We start from the raw sequence: 26,056 nt of genomic DNA, 5'->3' as shown, positions 1-26,056 counted from the left end.
GTTCATATGGAACATGTAGAATATGGTTAGCAAGGCCAGTGGACTCACTGTGTGGACTGAATGTGGCCCAAGGAAGTGAATTTCATTGTCCACTCAGTCTCATTTTTGAGAAAGGCTTTCCCAAAAATCTCTCTATCCTGGGACTCACTATGTAGACCAGGCTGACCTCAAACTCACAGAAATCTACCTGCCTCTGCCTCCCTAGTGCTGGGATTAAAGGTGTGCACCATGCTACTATTATCCAGCCAGGAGGACATCATCTCTTAAAGAATTTGGATTTGCAAAGAAACCAAATATAGTTGCTTTTCCACTGGTGAGAGAGAACAGTACATACTGGAGACAGTAGTGACCAGGCTAATTGCTGACCTCAAACAAGTTGTTTGTAAAGGGGACAGAAGGTGGCAGAAGATGACTTAACAAGTGTTTCTCCCTGGTGATTTTTCACTCTGTCTCCTTAACGCTGGCTAAGTTTGCTGTTAGATGCCCTAACTCTTTTCCAGCTCTCATTTGTAGGGCCAATGTAGAGGAAGTACCTGTGCATAGAGACAAAGTCAGTGCTTTTATTGGAGGCCATAAGACCAGTGGGCAGCCCCCAGGGGTTCCATTCAGCTCAGAGGGTGACCTTGCTTTCCTCTGGTGGGAAGTTCACTGTGAGGCTTCAGCCAACCAATCCTTGGTGCTGTGTAGTGAACTGCCTAACCCCAGGCAGAGACAAGGCAGGCAGAGTGGTGAAAAGTCCCTGAACTGGAAATAGTTATTTTGGAAGAGAGCCTGACCAACTTTGTTGTTAATTATTAAACAAAATCAATGTTCTTTTCAGTTTAGTTTGGGACTTTTCTGTCAGAAAAACTAAAAGTCATCCCTTCGAAGGCAAAAACCCCAGAAATCACTGTGTGTGATTTGGTGTGTGCTTTGTTGACCCTTTGGAGACCAAAGGCTGCTGGATCAACACAAAGGCCTCTGAGGTTGTGATTGAGGAGACAAGTACACAGTGTTCCCTTTACAGGGCTTTTCCTCGTTAGGTCTTGGTCGTTGCTGCCCTCAGAATACACTCATGGCTCTTTTAATAAAATCCCTCAGACATTTCCCCACTCTCTGGTTGTTCTGGTGTGAGAATTGGCAAGGTTTGGAAGGCCTGAACTTCAGTCAGGGTCTTGAAACCTGTAATTGCTTCCGGTTCACTGAGAAGACACTGCATGATCCTAATAAGACAAAGCAATCAATGATCAGCGGTAGCCAGGCAGTGAAAGTTGATCAGAAATAAAACAATCCTTCCCTCCAAACCAAGCCAGGCATACTTGTTCACTGTTTTAATCCCAGCATTCGGGAAGGAGAGGCAGGGGGATTGCTATAAGTTGGAGTCTAGTCTGGTCTACATAGTAAGTTACAAGAACCCAGAGTTACATAGCAAGACTTTGCTTTAACCTCCTTACTAAAACAGACAAAAATCCCAAACCAGTACCCCTAAAACAGTTAGGGTCACTGGCACCAGGTTAGCAAGAGTTCCCCAGCAGATGCCTCTGGTATGAAGAGCAGAGTCTTGTCTCGTGTGGCCTAGGGACAATCTTACTCTAGTAAGAGGATTCTTTTTTTTTTTTTTTTTTGGTTTTTCGAGACAGGGTTTCTCTGTGTAGCCCTGGCTGTCCTGGAACTCACTCTGTAGACCAGGCTGGCCTCGAACTCAGAAATCCGTCTGCCTCTGCCTCCCAAGTGCCGGGATTAAAGGCGTGCGCCACCACCGCCCGGCGTAAGAGGATTCTTGATAGCACTTCCTTGCAAAGACAGACAGTATCTCACTGAAGGTAAAGACAGACTTACTGGACCAAGCAGAAGTAGAGAGGGCACTGTGGTTGTAGGTAGGTTCTGGCAGTACAAATCAATCATCCTGGTGTCCTTCCAGGAAATAGCCAAATCGGGAAAGTCCCTCTGACCTTTCATTTATTCGACAAACTGGTTTGGTTGTTTGAACTACAATACTGCCAAGCCAGAGATTTTTTTAGGCTGTGATCCAGTCCTCTGTGGGAGCCCCATAAAACTCTAACACTGGATGTAACAGGAGGGCCGTCCTCAGATCTCATTGGTTAATAGGAGTTCCTTGCTAACTATGATTATGACAAAAATGATGTGATAGATGCAGCTGCCTTTAACTGCGCACCCAGTTCATGGTGAAACAATGCTCAACAACAGCAGTCCCGAGACTCAGCAATCATAATCTCCAGTGTTAGAATCAAGGCTCCAAGAAACTGAGTAACTTACTCAAGGTGATCAGCTTGTAACCAGAATTCAGTCCAGTTTGTCTGGATCCTGAACCCCATGCTTTAACGGACTGTCTCTTAAGTGGTGGCTTTGAGAGTGTGCCTTGCAGGCCTCCAGCCTCCCAAAGTGGAATTGCTTAAGGACCCAGTGTCACATTCCACATCCGTTATGGCATTTGACCAAAGGCTGGCTTTTTCTGTCCAGTAACTTACCCTATCAGGGGTACATGCTACAGCATGCCCTTTCTCAGAAAGCACAGGCATCTCCGATAGCCAGTGCCCAGTCTGACTAGTCCTGACAGGATTGCTTTCCTCAGTGTCACAGTCTAGTGCGAACATCAACCTTTCCCATCTCCTTCATTTGGACTCAAGCTCAAGGCTCTCCCTGCCTCCTTCTCCCTCCTCCATTCCCGGCATCCTTTGTTTCTCAGAAGACCTGAACTACCCTACAGTACCTTGCCAAATTTTCAGGGCATCTTGGTTCAACCTGCTGACATAAATTAGGGGAATCACACCGTTTCCTGTTTCTCTCCATAGTCGATCTTGAAAGCCTCAGGGCCCCAAGGCCCTGCAGTCACTCTCCCTGAGGTGGAGGTGGTGTTTTCCCTGCTAGTAATTCAAATGGTTCGTCTTACTTCATTCATTGATTCGTCCATTCATGCAAGAAGCATTTATTGATTTCTCACTATGGTCTTGGCTCTGGGGGATACAGAGATGAATGAATGCCAGGGAATCTACTCTCAAAGAGGAGCAATTTGGACACCAGATAAAGCACACTAATTGTTTTAACTCTGTCAAGCACTGTTCAGTTTTCACAGGGCTCCCAGAGTTTATCACTCTGCCCATAGAAGGCTTGAGATGGGCCAGGCAGGTATAAATAGCCTGCGTGCGAAAGAGAAAAAGCTACAACTTAGGAAAACTCACCTAGCAAATGACAGATGGGACTTGAGTCCAGGCTTCTGTGGCCTGAGGGGACTTGTTTTCCAGAGCTTCTCAGTAAGAGTTTATGCTCTGGGAAATAGTAAGTCTTTAGAGTCTTGGTCTCGCTCAGGTTTTATTGTGGGGAGGGGAGGACACAGCTAAAAGATCTTGGGTTAGAGGAGTTCAGCTTTTAACTTTAAAATTTTGAAAAATTTTATTTGTTATTGTTGTTGGTGGTAGTAGTGTGTGTGTGTGTGTGTGTGTGTGAGAGAGAGAGAGAGAGAGAGAGAGAGAGAGAGAGAGAGAGAGAGAGATCAGGAGTGGGGGTGGGAACACATGCCACCATGTGCATGTGTCTCAGTCCAATTTCTAGGAGTCGTTTCTGCCATGTAGGTCGTAGGGACTGAACTCAGCTGTCAGGCTGATGGCAAGCACCTTCACCAGACAAGTACCTCACCAGCCCTTAGATCATAATCTGAGGCATCTCAATCTGTGTTTCTTCAATACTTTCCCAAGGAACATGACACTTCACCTCACCTTGATCATGCTGAGAAGACAAGACAGCATTTCTCCCAAGGAGAGAAGGACAGAAAGGCCCTCCTGAGAAACGGAAAGTGAAACCGGCCAACCAGTTCTCTGGCTTTGGCTGCCTGAAGGCTGGGAATGGGGGGGAGGCGGGGGGAGGGGGTAAGCAAGGTCAGGTCAGCAGAATGGAAAAGTAAAGGCTGCCTGTGCCTTTCTGGAAGTTTCTCCATTGGGCTGTGGAGGTGCAAAAAGAATAGGATTTTAATCTCCAGTTTCTAAGCTTGGTCTTATTATCAAGGCCTGCCTTTGGCCTTCACTTGGCTGGGTAAAAATAAACCACACAGCCTGCCCCAAACAAAGCCCATTTGTCTGCCCTTCCACCAGTAAATCCAGACATCACGGTTTGTTTAGATTAGAATTGATTCTTGAATCAGGAAGCCAAGAAGAGCCTGTTAAAAGACCAGTTATTAATGGCCTCATTACAAGACTTTACTGTGCCATTTAAACCAAATTTACATAGAGAGAGGAAGCACATTTATAAGTGTAGGAAACAGATGAAGAAAGAGGAAGCCTCTAGGGTGGGGGGTGGGGGCGCCTGTGGTGCCTCCCGCTTTGTTAGCAACATTGGGGTTTCCTGAACAATGAAACAGGGGCCCAATGGCCCCCCCCAGTCCTTGCCTCTTTGGTGGGGCTTCTTCCCAAGACCTTGGCAAGGACCTTAAGGGCAGTGGAAGTTTTCCTGGGCCCTTTTGGGTTGTCTGTGGCTGACGAAAGCAACCAGAGAGATGCCGAGCCTGGGACAGAAACGGACATTTATGAACCTGCTTAGAAAGGGGAAGCAGCTTTCCCTTTCCCGCGTCCCAGGCTTACACCAGGACGCGTCCGTCTGTGGCTCAGCATCAGTCCCCTCCACCTCTTGAGGTCCTGCTTTCTGAGCACTGTGCCTCTTGCTTTTCTGTCAACCAGGCCTGAAGTTGAAATCCCTGACTTCCCAATGAGGTCCTCCTCTCCCAATAACAGCTCTGGACCAGCTTGATCCCGCATGCCCCTGCATGCATGTCCCTTGACCCATCTGCTAAGTAAAAATGGTCACCTCTGTTGCAGGTGCCTGAGAACACTGAAAAGAACACATACAAAAGTTCAGAGGTACTGCGTGGGGAGAGAACTCTGGATAACCCTCAGCTCTCAGATGAGGAGGGAGCAACTCTACCCTGCTACTCTGGAATGCTTCTCGGGGGCTGAATTTGGGAGGTTGGAGAACCTTGGCCCCAACTCCAATGGGCAGAGGGCAGGGAGAGCCGTAGGCATATCAGTGGACAGGATGAGCACACTCTCTGGTTGTCATGGTAGCCTGGTGCTATTTTAGTTCAAGCTGAAGAGCAGGTAGGGCTGGTGGAGAAGAGAAGAACTGTCATACTTTGCTTGAAAAAGCAAGCAAACAAACAAACAAAAATCCAAACCTAACACTTTCAAGTTTTTGTAGACTGATTATGTGGGGTTGGAGTAAAGGCCACAGAGCCCTGAGGTCCCCTCTATTCCTGTCTGATCCCTTGATTTTGTACCTTAAGTACCTTGAAGAAGACAGAGAGGTACATTGGCTACCCTGAATTTATTTAAAGCTGGAGTTGAGAATGTGTCCTTAGGATTCTACTCAGTAGTTTGGCATCTTGGGTATGAGGTGGGTGATGAAGATGAAGAATAGAATGATAGGTATCACCGTAGTTAACTTACTCTAATACCAATACATAAACCTCACCTCCTCCTTTCCCCAACTTTAATCCCATTTTTAGTGGTAAGAGCCTGGCAGCCACCGGCCCCTCCCACCAAGTGTGAAAATTGCTGACAACTGGAAGTAGCTGCTCACTTAGCGAGCGGTGTATGTGATTACTCTTTTGGGGAGTTCTATAAGTGAAAGGGGTTGGTTGGATGGGAAATTGAACACTCATTAACCAAGATGGGTGAGCAGACTAAGTCCTGTGGGTGACAATGAAAATGGCAAGGTAACTCAGTGCTTGCCAGGAAGCTATGGGGAGGAGACTGAAACTCTGTATTTATAGAGTGTCACCGATGCCAGCCACTCTCATCCTGCCTCAGCTAACTAAGGTGAACAACTTCACTTGAGTCTGTACATTTAGGAACTGGGGTCAGAGCCAGGCTTGAGGGCTTTTGTGCTCTCCAAGGACACAATGGCTGGGACATCACATTTCTAAGCTACCAGCAAATACACACAAGATGAAGGTAGTGTGAAAAGGAGGAATGTTTATAGCCTGATTAAGAACTATTTTCTAAGCAAGCTCAGACCATGCTTGTGGGGTCGTTTCTCAGACATTGGCTAATTATAGCATCTTATTTGTTCCTGAAGCAGATAAGGCAGGATGTTGGCTTGGTAACACCGTTGGCCACCAGTTTGTGCTGTTGCATGCATTTGAAGGCAAAGTTTGCAGGGGTGTGATGAGGTGGCCAGCCACTCCCCTTCTCAGTTTTGACCAGACTGCAAGAGTGCTGGCACATTCTCCTTGAGCGTTTGAGTTATTTAACTCAATGACGACAGCACTCAGGAGGCAGAGGCAAGAGGATCGACCGATTGCTTTGAGTTCTAGGCCAGCCAAAGCTACAGAGGGAGACCCTGTTTTAGAAAACCAAACCAAACCAACAAAACAAAACAAAACCAACGAAACCAACAAAACCAAACAAACAAATAAGAAAAACAAACCATGTAAACAAAAGAAAACCTTTAACTTTTTTTAAAGCAACATAAAATTGTATTTTGAATATCTCTTGACATTCAATACGGTCTCTTCAATATGGAGACCAAACCCTTGTACATGGTTTTCTGGGAACTCTGGCTTTCCTTTCCTCACAGCCTCCCATATGGAAGGCACCCCACACTGCTTCCTGCAGCAGCTGCACATCACCTGCCTGCCACACCTTTGTGCCTCCAGTCACACCTCACACTGGCCAGCACAGTCCTTCCTGACCTCAGACATGGACGTCCATCACTAGCAAGGACACACATTTTCTTACCCTTGTATGTTCTGGTGGACCTTGCATAGGCTTTGAATGACCACTGATAGCAGTGAGTATTCACTGGTAAAATGAAAGGTGTTATGACGTGTATTGTTAACGTCATTGAACAATGCCGCACCTTTTCTCAGAAGGGTGAGCTCGGCCTCCTGCAACTCTGTGACTTATACTAACCAAGCACGACGTCTCTCTGTTCACTGATGCCCTTTTCATTTTATTTAAGCTTCTTTAAGCTTTGGTCCCATTCGTAATGTGTCCATACGTCTCATAGCAGTTTGGGACATTAAACTCACCTAATGTAGCTATATTTGTAGTCTTACTGTGCAAAAAGGTTTCACCATTTTTACACGGAGCCTTATCTTCCCACTCAACTAAGCTCCTTAAGGGCCAAGACAACAGAAGCCTCACCCTTGGCATTCTCCACGGGGTCCAGGTCAGTGCCAGACCATGACAGTTCACTGGACACCTGGTACGGCCTTAGAACATCGTGGACCTGTCCCCTGACCCCTTTCCAGCACACAGACAGAAACAGATATGTTCAGTCTGCCCCCAACCCCTTTCTGCTTCATTCCTGTTTTGACTAGGTCGACAGAAAGCTCTAGTTCTGTTGAAGGTCATCATTTTGGCTTCCTTTTCTGGTAACTTTCTTTTTCTCCATCGTCCAACACTCAGGATAATTTAACGAGCTCTTGCTCTAAGCCTTCTTCCTAAACCACTGAGCCACCTCTCTGCTCGGAGCCTTCTTCCTAAACCACTGAGCCATCTCTCCACACGGAGCCTTCTTCCTGCCTTCACATCTTGACTTTATCTTATTTCAGGTTTTTACAAATAGCTGGGCACGGTGCTGGATGTTATCACAGCACCCGGGAGGCTGGAGCAGGAGGGATTTTGAATTTGAGGCCAACCTGGCTCACAAGGCATAGCAAAACTCCAAGTAATAAATGTTAGCAAAATGGGAGAATTATATCATACGCAGCTTCCCTTGACCCCTGCCCCATTGATCTGTGAATCAATGATGGGATTTTTGCCTTATTTTTATGTCTCAGTCCTAGTGTTTTCAAGAACAAGTTTTATTGAGCTTTAATACACAGAACATCCAGGGAACCCTTTAAAGTGTGCAATTCAGTGGTTAATATACCCTTTGTTCTACTTTAGATTTTATTTACTTATATTGTTTTGCCTGAATGTATGTGTCATATGTGTCATAGTTCTTGTCATTTAAATCAATTTTGAGCATAGAATTCAGTGGCCTTGAGTATGTTCACAAGCTTGTGTGAACTATCCCAACTATTCTTGCCTTGAATGTGTTTATTATACTTCATGGTTTCTTAAAACAATTCACGTTTATAATCCAGGTAGGCTTAAAGTAAACCTTGCTACTGTAAATGAAAGAAAAACTACTGTTTTTTTTTAAATGTAGAGAGATGCATAAAATAATGAGATAATAAAACCAAATGTCAGTACTAAACTCTTCATCTGGATGCCTAGGGGAGGTTGTGAGCTTACGAACTGGTTCCCTCCTGGTGCAGAGGGAGCCAAGCGCGTCAGAGGAGTGTGACATTGTCGTCTTACCAAAATTAAGAAACAGCTTCCCCCTTTGTTCTACTTTAGATTTTATTTACTTATATTATTTTAATTTTACCTGAATGTATGTCTGTGTACTATGTGCATGCAGAGCCTTAGGAAGCCAGAAGAGGGCATTGAACCACACTCCCCCCATCCCCGGAACTGGAGTCACAATTGTGAGCTGTCATGTGGGTGCTGGGAATTGAACTCAGGTCCTTTGGAAGATCAACCAGTGCCTTACCTGATGACCCATTGCTCCAGCCCCAAGGCTTTCTTCTTGGCATAGGAGAATCGAAAGGCACGAAACTGAATGTTATTTACAATTTTGTATTATATTAATAATGTGTGTGAGAGTGAAAGAGAGGGAAAGAGGGAGAGAGAGAGAGAGAGAAAGAAAGAGAGAGAGAGGCAGAGATAACTTGTGGGACTCAGTTCTCTCCTTTCATCACAAAGGGCCTGGGGATTGAACTCGGGTCACCAGTGTAGCATCACGCCATCTAGGTTAATGTCTAAAGCAATGGCTGTATGCTTTAGAGTCACAGCTACTCTATCAGAGTGCAACGCTTGCAGTGCGATGAGCCCCGAAGATGGATAGAGGGATGGAGTGTGGAGCTGAGGTTACATTTCCAAATAGCATTCACTGTGTGACTTGGACAACTTACTTAGTTTAATCTGTGAAATGGGCATAACCACGCCCATCTCCCAGATATGCTAAAATGGAATAATCTAGATTACATTTTGTGTGGTTCTGGGCATAGCATGAATGCACAACAGTGGCATTTGTAGTTGTTTTTGAGAGCAATATTTGCTTATACTTCCCCAAGGGACAGCATCCCATCACATTAGAACATAGCTTGTGTAGTCTGAGAGATCAGTAGGTACCATTCTTCTTTGCCCTGTGCTCTAGTGTACAGACTGAGAGGCGCCAGGGGTTCATGAAAGAGGCCATCCGTGCTGTGTGGGAAAACTTAATGAGAAAGAGAGAGTAGAGCTGTGGGCCAGAGGCCGAGTGCACATGAAGGACACTGGTTGGTCCAGCTGGTTTACACTGCCTCTTGACTTAACCCCTGCCTGTGGAGGTCACAGAACTTCAAACAGCAGTGCCCACAACACCATGGCACCACCAGGCCTCTGAGACAGTGGAGGTGCAAGTCATGTCTCATGGTCTGCACAGTCACAGCCCAGCTGAGGAAGCCACGTGACACCGACTTCTACCCACAGGGAAGGAAGCGCAGAGCCACTGGCCCCTGCTCACCACTCCACCTTAGCCCTGCTGTTTCCTCCCTTCCAGGCACAGAATACTTATCTTTAAAACGAAAAGAGGATGCTGGTTCTCATCTCACAGGATGGTGGGGAGGATGACACGGAGACTAGTGAGTAGTCACCTTGCCACTCAGTGAAAGGTAACTTTCATTGTTATGGCGATTAGTAATAGTAGTGAACGTGTCCGCTGCACTATTGCCTCGGGTCAGCTACTCAGTGTGGTTCAATCGTGGGTCTGACTACCCATGCTGTCTATGTCCAAAAAAAATAATCATAGTCCTCCCCAGAAGTCTACAGGAAGGAAAGAAGTACTGTGAATTTTCCTTGTGAAAGGATTAGTTGTGTTACCGCTATCTAGACCTGCGTAGACATACGGTGCTTCTCGTTCTGTCTCAATTCTGAAAGCAAAACAAATGGACAAGAGACAAATTCGAGTTATAAAAAAATGAAAGTTACGTTGATTAGATTTGCTCAGTCGAACGTGATGTGGTTTGTTGAGTACGTAAGGTCTTTGTGAGTGTGGCACAAGGGCTGTCTTGCAGAGGCTTTTGGGGGGATTTGTGGCATCAAAGGACATGGATCTCCCGTCTGATTTCTTTACTGTACGCAATATGCACAGAACCCTTGTGTCTGCCTTAACACACAGCATAGCCACAGAGCAGTTGCATACCCACATAGTACCAACATCCTGTGGCCGGACCCTGTTTCAGCCTGGTGAGCGTGCTTCCCAGCTTTTCCAGCTCCAGTCATGTTTTAAAGGCATTCTCATCTGAACAAGCAGCTCAAGCACAAACTCACAGAAGGGATGTAGGTGACGGCTTTGTTAGCGAAACTGATTCCCACACTGACTGGCACCACAGAGGATTTGAGGTAGCCTCCAAAATTTAACACAACGTGGAAACAAGGAAGAGCTGATCTCAGGGACCTGGACAAGAAGGTGATGGAGGTTAAGGCACTCGAATACTTCGAGCCTGTAATCCTATCATTTAGGAGGCTGAGGCACGAGGATTGGGAATTTGAAGCCATTTTGGATTACAGTCAGACAGATCCAGCCTTCACAAAGATCCCAGGAAAACAAAACAAAACAAAAAACCGAAAAATCAAAAAACAAAAACAAAAACAAAAAACCCAGAACTCCCCAAGACTGTGGAAGCGCTTAAGTATCAAGTCGGTTTTCCCATGAGCTAGGCAGAAAAATGAAACACGCCATTTGGTTGTTCTTGTTGAATAAGAAAATTTGGGCCAATTGTTTCCTGAATATAAGTAGCTATCACATGACTCTCCTGCAGATGAGGTTTGGGGAAACTGGCTGTACAGTGTATATAGTTTCCCAATGTGCTGTAGACTTCCTGAAAGCCGCTACATTTTAAACAGTGAAGTGTCTCTGGGTGTCTTAGTACTGTTCTACACTGGTCCTGGGTGCTGAGCTTCCATTGCCTTTACCGGGACCTTTAACGTTTGATTCATGCAGAAGCAACAGTATCTTCAGGTAGGGGTGGAAGAGGGATCGCCTTGATCAGGCAGGGAAGCTTGGGGTCATTGCACTGGATGGGGTGGTTGAAGGTGGTGATTGAGTTAGCCAGGTTGGCTTTTCTTTGGCCGGAAGCTTTGAATCTGTAGAAGCGGCCCCATTGAGACACAGCTTCTCTGTCTGTAGTGCACTGAGACAGAGGTCTCTACGCTTGTCAGTCTCTGGCAGCAGCAGCATGATAGAGCGAATGACTTCCTGTCTGACTTGCCGAATCCACACTGCTGGTGGCTGTTGCTTGCTAAAGCAGCACTGGGGGAACCTACTGCAGGGCTGGTCTTAGGGGTCAGTCTCATTAGGTCTCACTGGCCTCGTGGCAGGATAACGAGTCAGGAGAGTCATCACCCCATTCCAGAATCAAAGCGGGGCTTTCTCGCTATGGAAAATGTAAAAGTACAAGCAAAGATGGATGGATGGATGGATGGGTGGATGGATGGATGGATGGAAAATTTCATACAGATTTTCTTCTGACTTTCGAAGATAAATTTAGTAAAATGAAAAACCTGTACTATGAAACACATAATTTTATATTCTTTCTTAATGTGCCTCTTGAAAGTATTTGAAAATAATGTGGTTTGTTTGTTTGTTTGTTTGCTTGTTTTTGTTTTTGGGACTAGGGTCTCACTGTGTAGCCCTGGAGCTTGATATGTAGATCAGGCTGGCCTCGAACTCACACAGATGCTCTTGTCTCTGCCTCCCTGAGTTACGGATTAAAGGTGTATACCACCACGCCCAGCCAAAAGGAATGCTTTTAATATTCTCTCAGACAGATTGTTTCCTGGTTTGTTTTTTTTTTTTCCTTTCTGATACAAAGACTGGAGATGGAATGACATGATTCCAAACACTTATGTCCAGGATGGACAAACCTACGAAGGCAGAAGAAAGCGAGTTAGTTCTTGCTTCATCCTGAAGAGTCTGGGATGACTGCAGGGAAATAACTGAAGGGTGTAGAATTTCTTTCCGGGGTGATGAAAATCTTAAGAATTTATTGAGACAATGGCACAGATCATTGAATATACCAAAGACTGTTGAACTGAAAATAGGGACTCATATATAACATGTGAAGTGTGTGTGTGTGTGTGTGTGTGTGTGTGTGCGCGCGCGCGCGCGCGCGCGAGCGCGCCTTTCTCTGCCTTTCTCTTCTGCTAGATCTAGGCCTGTTGCAGAGTGAGGGAACACATCACACACAAAATCGGTTAGTCTGGGAAAGTGAAACAGGGGCAAAGGTTTTTCTCTTGCATTTCCTGATGGCTGGTCAGAATGAGTGACGCTAAGCTTTTTAAGTGGGGAAGTCGTTTGTATTTCTATCCTGTCATTTACTGAACATGGGGCATTTTAAAAGAGATTTTTACATCCTCTTCATATAGGTGATCAGCCTTGTTATGAGTACTTTGAAAATTTAATCACAATTTGTGATTTCCCACTGGGTTTTTAGATAACAGTGTTATGAGAAATAATCCACATGCCATACTATCCCTTTTAAAAGAGTTCAGTTCAACGGTCTTTGGTATGTTCACAGATTTGTGCAATTGCCTCAATAAATACTTAAGATTTTCATCCCTTACTTCTCTGCAGTCATCCCAGACTCTTCAGGATGAAGTGAGAGCTAACCCGCTTTCTTCTGCCTTTGTAGGTTTGTCCATTATGGATATAGGTGTTTGGGATCATGTGATGTGTGGCCTTTTCTGTCTGACTTCTTTCAATTAACATGATATCTTCAAGATGTATCCCTGGTATGGGCCATATGCATGCCCCACTCCTTCTCGTCACTGAATTATTCCATTCTTATGGATATACTCCATTTTATTTGTTTCCTTTCTCTCTCTTTATCTCTCTCTCTTCTATCAAAAATGTCAGATTCAGTTCTTAAATATTTTCCTGAATCAATGGTCATCCATCCATCCATCCATCCATCCATCCATATTTTCATCTTTTGAATTTTTAAAATTCACTTTATTTTCATTTCACATTTCCATCTGTAGTTTGTCTTAATTTTACCTTGGAGTTTTGTGGATTAGGAACTTTCATAGTCGCCCACTGTTTCGCTAGGACTACCTCGTCAGTCATCTTCTTATCAGCTGTTCCTTTATTTTGTGGCGATTTACATTTTTTGTAGTTGTTTTAATCTTTAAAAGATTTTTAAGAGCAGCTCTAGGTTTCCAACAAAAATTAAGTGGAAAGTACAAAGGTTTCCTATACCTCTGGCTCTGTAGACATGCAACCTCCAACACTATCAACTCCCAATACTGCGATGGGGTCTGGATTACAATGGCTGAGCCTGCACAGAACCCCATCAGTGTCATGCACTCTTGGTGTTTTCTAGTCTGTGGATTTGGACAAATGTATGATAGCATATATTCACCTTATAGCATCATGTAGAACACACCTGCTGCCCTGACAAACAAATCTCTGTGGCTTGACTGTTTCTCCCTCTCTCCTAGTCACCATGTATTTTCCCCTCTATAGTTTTGCCTTTCTCAGAGTGTCATAAAGATGGAACCACACAGTCTATGCCTTCTTTTCACTCAGCGTACTCCCTTACGTACTGTTACTGTAATGGACTCCACCACCAAAGCAACCTGGGGAGGAAGACTTTATTTTAGCTTACAGTTAGTTCATCACAGTTCATCATGAAGAAGCAGAAACCTTGGAGGCAAGCACTGAAGAGGGATAAGGAAGTCAAGCTCATTGGTGTTCTCTCCATGCCTTGCTCACCCTGCTCTTCTACACCTCCTGGGACCATGTTACCCTGGGGTGGCCCCACCTGTAGTGGGTTAGACCTTCCCACATCAATTCATGTATCAAGAAAATGCCCCACAAGCATGCCCACCGGCTCACCTGGTGGAGGTATTTTCTCAGTTGAGGTTTCGTTTCCCCGGATGTCCCTAGCTGGTGTCCAGTGGACAAAAACTAACCCCTTTTGTTTCTCCCGTGAGCTCAGTGCTGCCTACTGCTTCGTTCCACGATTGCTTGCTTACGCTGCTGTTTGTTTATCCGTCCAGCTGCTAGAGGATGCCTCTGGCTTCCAACTCTTGGCAGCTCTGGAGAAAGCTGCTGTAAACATCTGTGTGCATGTTCTTCAGTGTACATACATTTTCAGCAGCTTTGGGAAAACAGCAAAAGAGTATGGTTGTAGGATTGGGTGCTAAAGTATGTTTGATCTTGTAAGATGTTGCCAAAGCACCTTCCGAAGGGGCTCCTCTGTGTTCCATTCCCAAAGGGTTTCTAGTGTCGTATGTCCTTGAAGACATTTGGTGTCATCTCTGTTCTGGATCTTGGCCATTCTAATAGATGTGCCATGGTATATCTTTGTTGCTTTGATTGGCATTTTTTTTTCTGATAGCATAGGTGTGGATCTTTTCACATGTGGACTTGTCACCTGCACATACATGATGTTGGGCATCACTTCACCAGGAGGCCTGTCGATCACTAGATGCTGATTAAGAGCCCCGCTGGAGAGGTCTTATAGGTTCTCACTGTTGTCTGTCCATCTTTGCCACGTTCTTGGTCTTCGCCTTCACACCTCTGCCCAGCAGCTCAGAGGCTGCGTCTTAAGTTTCATTTCTGGTGCTGTGATTAAACACCCAGACCGAAAGCAGATTAGAGAAGAAGAGATGATCTGGCTTACGATTTCTAGTTACCATCAGGAAAGGGGAAGCCAAGGTAGGAACTCGAGTTGTCCATCACATCACATTGCATGCCATCCCATCCACAGTCAAGAGCAGAGAGAAACTTAGACTCGGGCTTCCTGCTTCCTCTCCTCTGGCTTTCTGTATAGATCAAGACTCTTTGCTTAGCAGATGGCACTGCCACAGTGGGCTGGTCTTCCTACACCGATTAGTAATCAAGACACCTCCCCATCAGATCTGTCCCTAGACCAACTTAGTCTAGATAATTCCAGCCAAAACTAACTTCTCAGGGGCTTCTAGGTAGTGGCAAGTTGGCAATTAAAAACCCATCCTTGTCTCCATCCTGGCTTTTCTAGCTCATGTATGGCCATGGTACTAATCTGGAACCCAGGAGTTCTGACTCTAGACATGTTAAAAGTGATTGCTTCTTACTGCTGCTGACAGAGAGACATTGGGTAGATGTAACCCTAGTTCCTGTGACTGTCTGCAGAGTATCTTACTCTGACATAGACAATCCTTTTCTGATTCCATTTTCCTTGCCACCCTTCAGTCAGGTGAAGCTTTCAGAAGCTTGTTAGTTGAGCCTAGACTTGCCTACCTCAAACTTTTTGGTCTCTTCCCACCCATCCCCCAACATTGCTCTTTTTCTGTCACTCAGTGGCCTACAAAGTGGTTGGCTTTTTCCCGTTGGGTCCTTTTTTGTGATTTTAGTGATTCAGTTTTTTCAGCTTGTATTCGTGTGATACTTATAGCCGCTTCCTGCACAGTGGCGTGTGGGGCTTTGGGGAGGTGAGGCATGTCTACCAGTTCTCCTTTTTCTGCTTCTATTCAGTCATGTCCTGTGTCCCATAGATTCTGGCTGTGACTCAGTAACCGACACGGAGCCTGAGGACGAGAGAGCTCTTCCTTTCTCAAAGCAGACAAACCTGCCTCCGGAGAAATCGCCTGGGAACCTGATGGTGGTACAGCCGGACCGCATTCGTTGTGGGGTAGGCATCTTGGGGACCTGGTACATCCCTATCAGAGCATGGACTTTTCTGGTAGATGCCTTTGTTTTAGTTAAAGGGTGCAAGGGCATCGTGATGCATCTTATTATAGCCACCACCTTCCCTTGGGACTCCCATCACCACGACCTTGGACATGAGTAGTTCCTTTAAGTCAGAGAATTGAACCTGGGAATGTGTGTCATCCATGTAAGAACTCTGTTTCATGAATGTGTAACATAGGACAGACAGGACACCAGCAGACATGAACGTTGTTGGATACCACAGAGTTAGAGAGAGGCCTGCATATCTTCCAGCTGGCCCAGCCCTGGGAGGAGAAGGTGACACATTCTGGGAGCCTGCTTCTTCATTAACTGGTCACCACCCTGGCCTCAGGGAGGGCTTTAAGATTTGGTGAAGGAAACTTGCTGAACAATATTGCTTGCTGAAAAGATTGTCTAAATACCTAAGCCATATGGCGCTAGCATTTTAGCGTGGTCATATAATCATAAGGGAGCTGTGTGTGAGACTTCATGATAGTCATTTAAATCCTATCATAATATTTGATAGTCTTTCCTTCCCTGGTTTAACATGTGAGGCATTTTGGATAAATTAGAGAACCAGCATGCTTTCTTCATGAATACATGCTCTTTGCTAAGCTTGCCACTGTGGTGTCTCAGAACCTCAGGGCTTGAGAACATTAAAAATGGCGGTATGGGGGGGGGGGAGAAGGGTCTGACTTTCTCCTCAGCAGTTGAGGCCACAAGATGCTGGGAATGGACTCCTGGCATTGGAGTTGCCAGCTGTATTTCAGGCTGGATTCAACTCGTAGACATGATTGATCTAGATTTCAGAGTGTTTTAAAAATTAGGCATAAAAATTGGTGTTTCTAAAAGGAAAAAGTTGGTGTTTCTTGGTGTCTCGTGAGTCAGAATCTGTGGTATTAGGCTTTGGCTTTCTGTTTTTGGTTTTTGTTTTTTCATGGGACTTGCATTCTGTAGCCTGGTTCCCAACATTCTCTGATCTTCATTGTTTATTTTTACTTTTGAGGTTTTTGAGACAGTCTTTCTACATAGCCCAGGTTGGCCTTGAACTGGTGAACCTCTTTTCTCACCCTCCCCACAGTTGGGGGTCACAGGTGTGTACCACCACACCTGGCCACTTCCTGTTTTTTTAATCCCAGCCTGTTGTACTCTTTGCAGTCACATCTGAGCCTATGTGGACATTTCCGGCTTTCTCTCCTAGTGCAATGTCTTCCCATGGGTGTGTGGTTGGACTGCCAGGTATAGTAGGGAGGGTGTTTGGCACCCACACGTGCTTCATCCCACTCTCCACCATCCCAGGCTTTCTTTCCTGCTCGCTTTCTGCTGCCCTCTAATTTAGGATTGTCCTAGTTGCCTACACCAAGTCTGTGAGCCCCAGGGTATCTGGGCTGGGGGTGGGTCCTGACTGCCAGCAGAACTGACAGACAGTCTTTTGGGCTCCTCATGTTACTGGGATGAGATGTAGGACCAGGAGTGTGGCAGTAACGAGACAGCCACAGGACGTGTGTTTGGTTATAGCAGCCTTCAGCAGCCTGGGCCACAGCCCTCTCCTGTCACAAAGTCCACACCTGGCACACCCTTCTGCAGTCCTTTGTAAAGGGTTGCTATGACGACTGTATCACAGTAGTGAAATAAATGACTGAGGATGAGCTCTGGCCACAGATCTCGCCTTGCCTTTCTGGATTTGGGGAGGGCCCAGCCCTTTTGTCTAAGATGACCATTGCCAAGTTCAGTAAAACGAGAGACAAGTTAAGTGTCCCTTACCTAAAATGCTGAGGACCTGAAGTGTCTCAGATTTTGAATTTTGAGGGTTAGGGCAATGTTGGATTATTTCTGTATGCATAATGGGATTTTTTTTTGGGGGGGGGGGTTCGAGACAGGGTTTCTCTGTATAGCCCTGGCTGTCCTGGAACTCACTCTGTAGACCAGGCTGGCCTCGAACTCAGAAATCTGCCTGCCTCTGCCTCCCAAGTGCTGGGATTAAAGGCATGTGCCACCACCGCCCGGCTGGGATATGTTTTAAAACAGAGTGTGTTTATATCTTATATACACGTTATACACAGCCTGACAATAATTTTACAGAACACGTTGCTTCCCTTGCATTTGGTCTTTGACCTAAATGCAAAGTATAGAACTTTCCACTTGTGGTATCGGGTCAGAACATTTTGGGTTTCGGAGTTTTGTCGTAGGGATAGTTTGGCAGGCTCAATGTGATGTCTTCCAGTCCCCTGGGCATCTTATTAAAATGTAGACTCTGGGTCTGGGGTTCATGTGGTAAAGCACTTGCTTAATGCGCATGAAACCCTGGGTTTGATTCCCAGCACCACATAAAAACTGGGCATCATGGCACATGCCTGTCATCCTGGGAGGTGGATATGGGGGATCAGGTCATCAATATATAGCAAGCCTGAGGCTAGCCTGGGCTTCATGAGACCCTGCTTCCAAAAGTACAGACTCTGATTCAGTGGCAGGAGGTGCCTCCCGGGTTGCCTGTCTAACTTGCTCCAGGGGCGGCGATGCTGTTTGTGATTTTGCTTGCAATAGCAAAGCTGGTCTAGAGCAGAGTGTCTCAACAGGGAAGGACTTAAAAAAATAAATAAAAGTCCGCCAGGCGTGATGGCATACGCCTTGATTCCAGCACTTGGGAGGCAGAGGCAGCTGGGCCCCTGAATGCAAAGCCAGCAAGTTCAGGGCTACACAATGAGACATTGTCTCATAAACTAAATAGCCAGTTATCTGATGCTATAGAGATTTTGTAAAAAAAAAAAAAATTCTGTTTAAAATTTTTGAAACATTTTATACATTTTGTTCATATTCTTTCCCTTCCCCCAACTCCTCCTAGATTCTTCATCTAAGCTTCGTGTTCTTTCTCCAAAAAGAAAAAGAAAAAGAAAAAACAAATCCCATTGACCCAAACCAACCAAACAAGCACATAAAAAAACAAAACACAGAGTCGATCTTGTGTTAGCCAACTCCTGAGTATGAGGCTGGCCCTGGCATGAGGCTGATACACCTCCCTAGTCACATTCTGTTGGACAAACTGGTTTTCCCCTTCCCAGAAGGCATCAGTTGCAAATAACTTCTTGGTGATTTGTGCTTCTCTGTGTTGGGGTGTCTGGCTTGAACCTGTTCAGGTCTTGTGACTGCTGTTCTAGTCTCTGTGACTGCATATGTGCATCAGCCCTGTTGTGTCTAGAAGACACTGTGTCCTTGGAGGGGCCCACCCCTGGCTCTTAGAACCATTCCGCTTCTTCTGCACAGATCCCTAAGCCTTGAGGGGAGAGGTGTGATAAAGGTATCCCATTTAGGGGAGAGTGCTTCGAGGCTTTGCTCACTCTCTGCTTGTCCAGTTGTGCATCTCAGTGTTAATCATCATCTGCTACAAAAGGAAGCTTCTCTAACGAAGGTTGAACAATGTCATTACGAGTCATCTTATTGGTATGTTCATTTAGCAGAGTAATAGAAGTAAGTTTTACTCTACTACCAACGATTTATGTAATCTTCAGTTCTTGGCCTCATTAACAATGACAGGTATGGATTCTGTCTCATGGCGTGGGTCTTAAAGCCCATTTTTTAAGTGGTTGGTTGCACTTACAACATTTATGCCACTACCACACCAGGATGTCTTGCAGGCAGGTGACTGTTACAGATCACAGCGTTCACAACTGGATGACATTGATGGGTGATTACTTGTCTCCTCCAGTAGTGAGTGGACCATCTTCCATCACTGTGGTTTCTTGTCAATAGGAGTGAAGCTTCCAGTTGTGCACCAGCTTGATCTCGCAGTGTTTGATGACATACATATATGTTGCCTTCCGCAATAGGGTCTTAGTGTCAGGTTGTGAATGGTAACCAATAGCATTGGCAATAGCTTGTAATTTTTTTTGGGGGGAAGGGTTATCTGTGGGACCACTTTGGTTAATGACTTAAAAAGATGTAACTCATTTTTAGCACTGGGGCTTTTACTTGATAGCATATGGTATCTACATGGAACATTGTTTTCCCCATTATATGATAAGACCATCTAAATTAACTACATATTTAATATATACACATATACATATATATCAATTTTAAGATGTTATGAAATGAAATAAACATTTGTAATCTCCAAATTTAAAAAATTCTGAGAGTAATGAATAGACAAAGTTTCCGCCTAATTACTGTAAAGGTTTATAAATGTTTTGTCTGTTTTTCACAAGTTCCTTCACTGGATTAACAGCCTATGGTTCTCTGCCCAGCACTGGTCTATCAAGACGCCCCAGACCAGGACCATCCTCTCTTAAAGAGTGGGCTGGGGTTCAAGATGCTGGGATAACCTTTAACTCAGCACCCTTAGAGATACAGGAGGGAGAGAGAACAGAACTTGTCTCCCACTCCAGGCAGAAACCACTGTGTATGTCATTGTGAGATGCAAGCTGGACGAGAAGGTGTCAACCGAAGCAGAGTTTTCTCCTGAGGATTCTCCCTCCATCCGGGTGGAAGGCACGCTGGAGAATGAGTACACGGTCTCGGTGAAAGCACCAGGTGAGTGGTCCCATGGTGACCCAGAGTGCCTTGCCCAGCTGCCTTCCGAAACACTGCTGTCCTTAGGCCCTCCAGCATTAGACAGCGTCACGCAGCATGGCTAAGTTGACATTTTAAAAGCAGTGCATCCTTCTAGTTGCATGCCCTGGATTACCAGTGTGGCCTCATTAAGTTGATGTTTTAAGGAGTAGCGCATCCTTCTAGTTGCCCTGGGTTACCAATGTGACTTCGTCATTTTCCACGTTCACAGTTGTCACATTTCCTCTCTGGTGAATCGAATCTTTGTGGTTGGTGTATTTTTAATGCTTTTCTTTTCCCCTCAGAACCTCTTCCGGTGGTATAGACTCCCACCCCAGGAAAAGCACGTAGTATAGACTGCCACAGATCAAGTCAGCTGATTCCACTGGCCCAGGGTGGTAGGAATAAAGTGTTATCCTCCAACCACTGGGATCCTAGCCCTTGGTGACTATTAGCCTTCATACAAAGCACCTTAAGCCCTATTTTAATTTTTTATATAATTAATTTTTGTTTATCAAGGCCTGTGGAATTCAGTAAAACAGGTTGGGGAGCTGGCTCAGTGGTTAAGAATGCATCTTGCTCTTTCAGAAAAACCGAGTTCAGTTCCAAATATCACATTGGACCCTTCACAACTGCCTAGAACTGTCTCCAGGAGGATCCCGTGCCTCTTTCCTATGCAGGCATCTGCACCCATTCGTATTCATTCTTATGAATTATGCAAACAGATGAAAATCCTTTAAATATGCCATTGACAACACCACGAGGACTCCTATTCTGTGTACAGTCATAAATGCTGGCCTGTCCATCTCCTCCCTGCTTACCTCTGACACGTCCAGCCCCAGTGACCTCTGCTTCAGCATTCAAATGTAGCACATCTGCGCCGACTCCTTTCTGTAGGACACTTGCTCTTCCTGGCATTGACTGGTACCTCTCGTTCTGTTTAGACCTCTCATCGGGGAATGTTTCTCTGAAGGTCTATTCTGGGGACTTGGTGGTCTGTGACACCACCGTCAGCTACTACACAGACATGGAGGAAATCGGGAACTTACTGTCCAGTGCTGCAAATCCTGTGGAGTTTATGTGTCAGGTGAGGCTGGTAGGAGGAGACCTGAGCTTTCTAGGTATGGGAATTCCACATGGGGTTCTTCAGCTTCAACCTGCACTGGCAGGAGCTAGCTGGATTTGAAACCTGACCGTCTTCACTGTTTTATGTAGGCCTTTAAAATCGTGCCCTACAACACAGAGACTCTCGATAAACTGCTCACCGAGTCCCTGAAGAACAACATTCCTGCAAGTGGACTGCACCTCTTTGGGATCAGCCAACTGGAAGAAGATGATATGATGACAAGTAAGTCAGTGGTCATTTCAGTTGTAGATGGTGTGCTCTGCTACTCAGTCGTAGATGGTGTGATGTGGGGAGAGCGTAGCTTTGTCTGCCAGCACCGAGGTGAACCGAAAGACAGAATTAAACCAAGCAACGTGTGTGAGGTGCTGCTCAGCATGCTCTTATACAGCATTTGGTTTTGGTTTTGTTTTTTTAGTAATATAGTCTAAAATAATGATAAAAAGTGCAGCAAGTCCAGAAGCCAGTGACATAGTCACGTACCATCATCATGTATGATGTACCTTACGTGGTTGTGTGTGTCAGACTTTTACATGACTGGCAGCCAGCCCGGTAGGTTCATTCACACCAGCAGCATCACCAGCGTGTGAAGAATGCTCTGTGCTACATTGTGATAGCCACAGCATCACTAGGATGTAGGGCTTGGTTTGCTTCATTCTAATCTGATAGGACTTCTGTGCCTGGAATGTCATTGCACGGCACACAGCTGCCCTCAACCTCCTTCTTAAAAAAAAAAAAAAAAAAAAAAAAGTATGTGGCTCTCATTTACCTTCTGGATCGTGTTCAAACTCAGGCAGAGGACTCCCAAGGGGTGCTTCTGCCATTGGCTCTCTCTGCACCCCTCTTAGTAGTTTTCTATTCCCAGATAGTGTATACTTCTCAAATCCATGTCTTGCCATTCCACTCATGGAAACACCATTCCTCTGTCCCAGCCTTGGTTGTCACTCTCCCTGTGGCCTTCTCTTCATCTACCCAGGAAGCATTTTCTCTAGAAGGAAGGCCTTCCTCAATCCTCCAGGAGCCTGTTCCTCTACCGATGGAGTTTCCCTTGGGCCGTCAGTCCGGCAGCTTGCCTGCCATGCCTGACAGTTTTTTTTTACTAGGCTTACAGCTCAGTGGGGGGAGGGGGGTCTCCAAGTGTTGGCTCTTTGTCAGCTTTAAGCAAATATTTGTAACTTGAGTTAAGAGTGGGCACTGTGTACACACACACACAATAGGAGCCAGGAGAGTCACACCAGATGTCTGGGGGATATCACCTGGTAAGCTGCACAGGGTGCCTGTTCCTCCCCAACATCGTGGCACTACACGGTGGTACTCAAGTCTCTGGTTACCTTCTGACTGAGTTCTATCTGTCTGCCGTGTAGGAACCACAGGAAGAGAATAATCGGCCAGGCCTTCTCCAAGGCTTCCCTGCTGCCTCTCCTCTGACTCCTACTGTGGAATGTTCTTGCCTCAGGGCTATAAATGTTTCTATTTTCTTATTCTTAAACCAGAGGCTCAGGAGAGAGTATCTCATAGCCTGACAACATGGGGTCCTAGGGACATTTCAGACCTTTCAGCCCAAAGATCATGTCCTGGTGAACAGGAAGTTGGATTTATCTTTTTTTTTTTTTTTAATGACAGCTGGGTCTGGAGCGATGACTCAGTGGTTAAATCACTGTCCACACAGGCAGTTCAGATCTTTAGAATCTCTTAAATGTCAATCGGGCCTGATGATCCCATTTGTAAGCCCAGTCTCAGGAGGCAGAAACAGATGATTTGCAACAAGCAGGCTAGCTTTGTTTGTGCTGGGTTTGAGTGAGAGACCCCGCCTGAAAGAATAAGATGGAGGAATGATAGATTAAATTCTTGCTATCTTCCTGGGCTTCCCCACACATGCACATTCACCTGCACCCTCCTCATACATGCTTACAGGTGAAATGAAATATTTCTAATATAAGTGCATGCGGTAAATTAATCTGTCCCTTGATTTCCCTATCTTTGCTAGTCCCCAGTAGCGACAAAGAAAGATCAAGGTTTATTTACAAGCTTTGACCGTATCATCTGGGCAGTATTGATCTACATTAACCCCCTAAACCAATTTGGCTATCTCCCATGATACTTGCAGTTTAATGTTGTTCTAGCTTTCTCTGCTGCAGACCCCCCCCCCCCCATGGTGTCTTCTCGGACCCTCACCTTGGCTCTCCTTCCAACTCTAATCTCCATCTCCCCTGCCTTTTCCTAACGCTAAAACTCCAACTCCCCTTCTCTCTCCCTTTCCCTGGCTGGTAGGAGTTCTGCCCTGTTCTCTCTTCTGTCCAGCCATTGGGTGATCAGCATTTATCGACACGGCAGAGAATAAATGGTGAAATTGTTTACACAAACTTGAGACAGGAGATTCTTGACCTAAGCATTGCAGTGCTGTGTCCAGATTGAAACAAGATGTGAGGACAGAGGAATCAGCATTTGACTAACACCAAGATGACATTTGTACAGTGCACACAAACACAGTACCTACACCTATGTACTTGCAAGTACACGTATACACATGTACTATACTTCACACATGTATATGAAAAGAAGAGAAAATAACACATAAAGTGACAGAGCCTAGAAATCAACTTTTATGAAAAGGAAATAAAAAGATTTATTCCCTAAGTCGCCAACATGAGCCTATTTGTTTTCTTGGCATGTTTACAAAATTGGTAATAAGACATAAGTGGATGGACTTCTGTCTATTTGATCACTATTTTTATTTTATGTGTATGGATGTTGGCCTGCATCTGTCTGTGCACCATGTGTGTAGAGTGTTCTCAGAGGCCAGAGTAGGGTGCTGGATCCCTGGGATTGGAGTTAGAGGTAAGTTAGGAGCTACCATGTAGGCGCTAGGAATCAAATCAGTGCTCTTAACTTCTGAGCCATCTCTTCAGCCTGGATCTTTGATCCCTTAATCAGCACAAAATAGTGTCAGACCAGTGTTGAGTGTTGTAGAAACTTGGACTTGAAACCGCCCCTTCCAGAGTGTGTCTCTAACACATGAGGACACGTTAGAGACAAAATCCAGCAGTGCCTCTGATGATCATTAGCTGCGTTGTGGCTGCTGTTTAAGCCTTTAGAATCAGCATGGAGTGAGGTTGGAAGTGTAGCTCAGTGGTAGGGCACTCACCCAGCATGTCAAGTCCTGAGTTTGAGCTCTAGCTCTAGAGACAGAAAAGAAGAAAAGGTGATAGTTTCTAAGAATTCCCCACTCTTTTAAAAGCAGAAGATGTACTACTAATGATTAGATCTACCAATTAAAATAGCATTTCCTCCCTCATGGGAGTGCATGATCCTTAGAGGTTGCCCAGAGGAAGCCATCAGTTACGTCAGTCACTCAGTAAGCAATGATGGAGTGCCGACTGCATGCATGCCAAGGCTCTGCAGCTATCCTGTGCCTGCCTTCTTACCCTCCGCTTAAATGCTCCGTGGTGCCTTTTTAGATCAGAGGGATGAAGAGCTGCCCACTCTATTACACTTTGCTGCAAAGTACGGATTGAAGAACCTCACCGCCTTGCTGCTCACCTGTCCGGGGGCTCTCCAGGCGTACAGCGTGGCCAACAAGCATGGTCACTATCCTAACACCATTGCTGAGAAACACGGCTTCAGGGACCTGCGCCAGTTCATCGACGAGTATGTGGTAAGCTCAGGGCGAGACAGGTCCTGTGGTGGGGCATGTGTGCTGAGTGACTCCAGTCCTGCCTTTTCATCAAAGGCACTGCTGGCTTTTGTCTCTAACACGTCCTCATGTGTCTCTCTGGGAGTATGCAGTTTTTGTGGGCCTAAATCCACATTTCTATACCTACTTGGAAGCCATATGACTTTGGGCTACAAATCCCCTCCCCTTTAAGTTAGTGTGTGTGTGTGTGTGTGTGTGTGTGTGTGTGTGTGTGTGTGTCTGTGTGTTTTGCCTGTATATGTACACTACATGCATGCCTGGTGGCCCCACAAGAGGACACCAGATATCCTAGAACTGGAGCCTGATTGTGGTGGGATGCCCTATAGACACTAGGAATAGAAACTTGGTCCGCTGCAAGAGAAGCAAGTGCTCTGAACCACTGAGTAATCTTTCTAGTCTCCTTCTCCCATTTCTTAATATGCAAAAGGAAAAAAAATCCTAAGAGGTCCGTTCATAGAGTTGTTTTTAGACCAAAAGGAACTAACATATGCAAAGCACTGAGGCCATTTCCAAAATACTGACAGGAACTTGCACAGAGTATGTCTGCTCAAGGTTGATGTATTGTCTCTGCTACTTCCAGGGCTCCTTGGTAGTGTGTCCCTAGCTGCCTTGCCCACCTTTGGGCCCGGGGAAACTGTGTCAGAATTGGCTCTTTAATTATCTAAGGCCATGATAAGGTACTACTCAGAAGAGGTATCAAGACATCACTCCCTGCCGGATTCTGTCTCCTCCTGAGCCTCTGCCTGGATCTGAGCATAAGGCAGGTGGATATACCCAGCTTTCATGAGTTCTTGCTCACTGGTGTCTGAGTCCTGCTCTGTGTCATCACATGCCCAGGATTGCCTCTACTGTCTTGGAGGAAGCTGCTCTGGACTCTCCTCCCTTCAGATGTTCCTCCTTTTTAAACTCACAAAGGCCACCTGAGACTAGCTCATCCGGCTGTGACCCTGAGTATA

The 26,056-nt window shown here is 45.6% G+C and overlaps 1 protein-coding gene across 2 annotated transcripts in view; it reads left to right on the top strand.

Moving 5' to 3' along the window:
- Pik3ap1 (phosphoinositide-3-kinase adaptor protein 1) overlaps nucleotides 1-26,056 on the top strand; it is a 109,940-nt gene that overhangs the window by 37,805 nt on the left and 46,079 nt on the right. For both annotated transcript variants that reach the window (XM_034491193.2, XM_076921047.1), the window contains 5 exons: nucleotides 15,564-15,700; nucleotides 20,121-20,265; nucleotides 21,228-21,370; nucleotides 21,499-21,631; nucleotides 24,865-25,061. In XM_034491193.2, the coding sequence (XP_034347084.2) occupies nucleotides 15,564-15,700; nucleotides 20,121-20,265; nucleotides 21,228-21,370; nucleotides 21,499-21,631; nucleotides 24,865-25,061 (755 nt within the window). The remainder of the gene's footprint in view (nucleotides 1-15,563; nucleotides 15,701-20,120; nucleotides 20,266-21,227; nucleotides 21,371-21,498; nucleotides 21,632-24,864; nucleotides 25,062-26,056) is intronic.

Source organism: Arvicanthis niloticus, chromosome 1 (genome assembly GCF_011762505.2).
Source record: "Arvicanthis niloticus isolate mArvNil1 chromosome 1, mArvNil1.pat.X, whole genome shotgun sequence".
Classification (NCBI taxonomy): domain Eukaryota; kingdom Metazoa; phylum Chordata; class Mammalia; order Rodentia; family Muridae; genus Arvicanthis; species Arvicanthis niloticus.
Note: the sequence above shows the minus strand (reverse complement) of the source record. Positions and strands in the feature narration are given on the sequence as shown.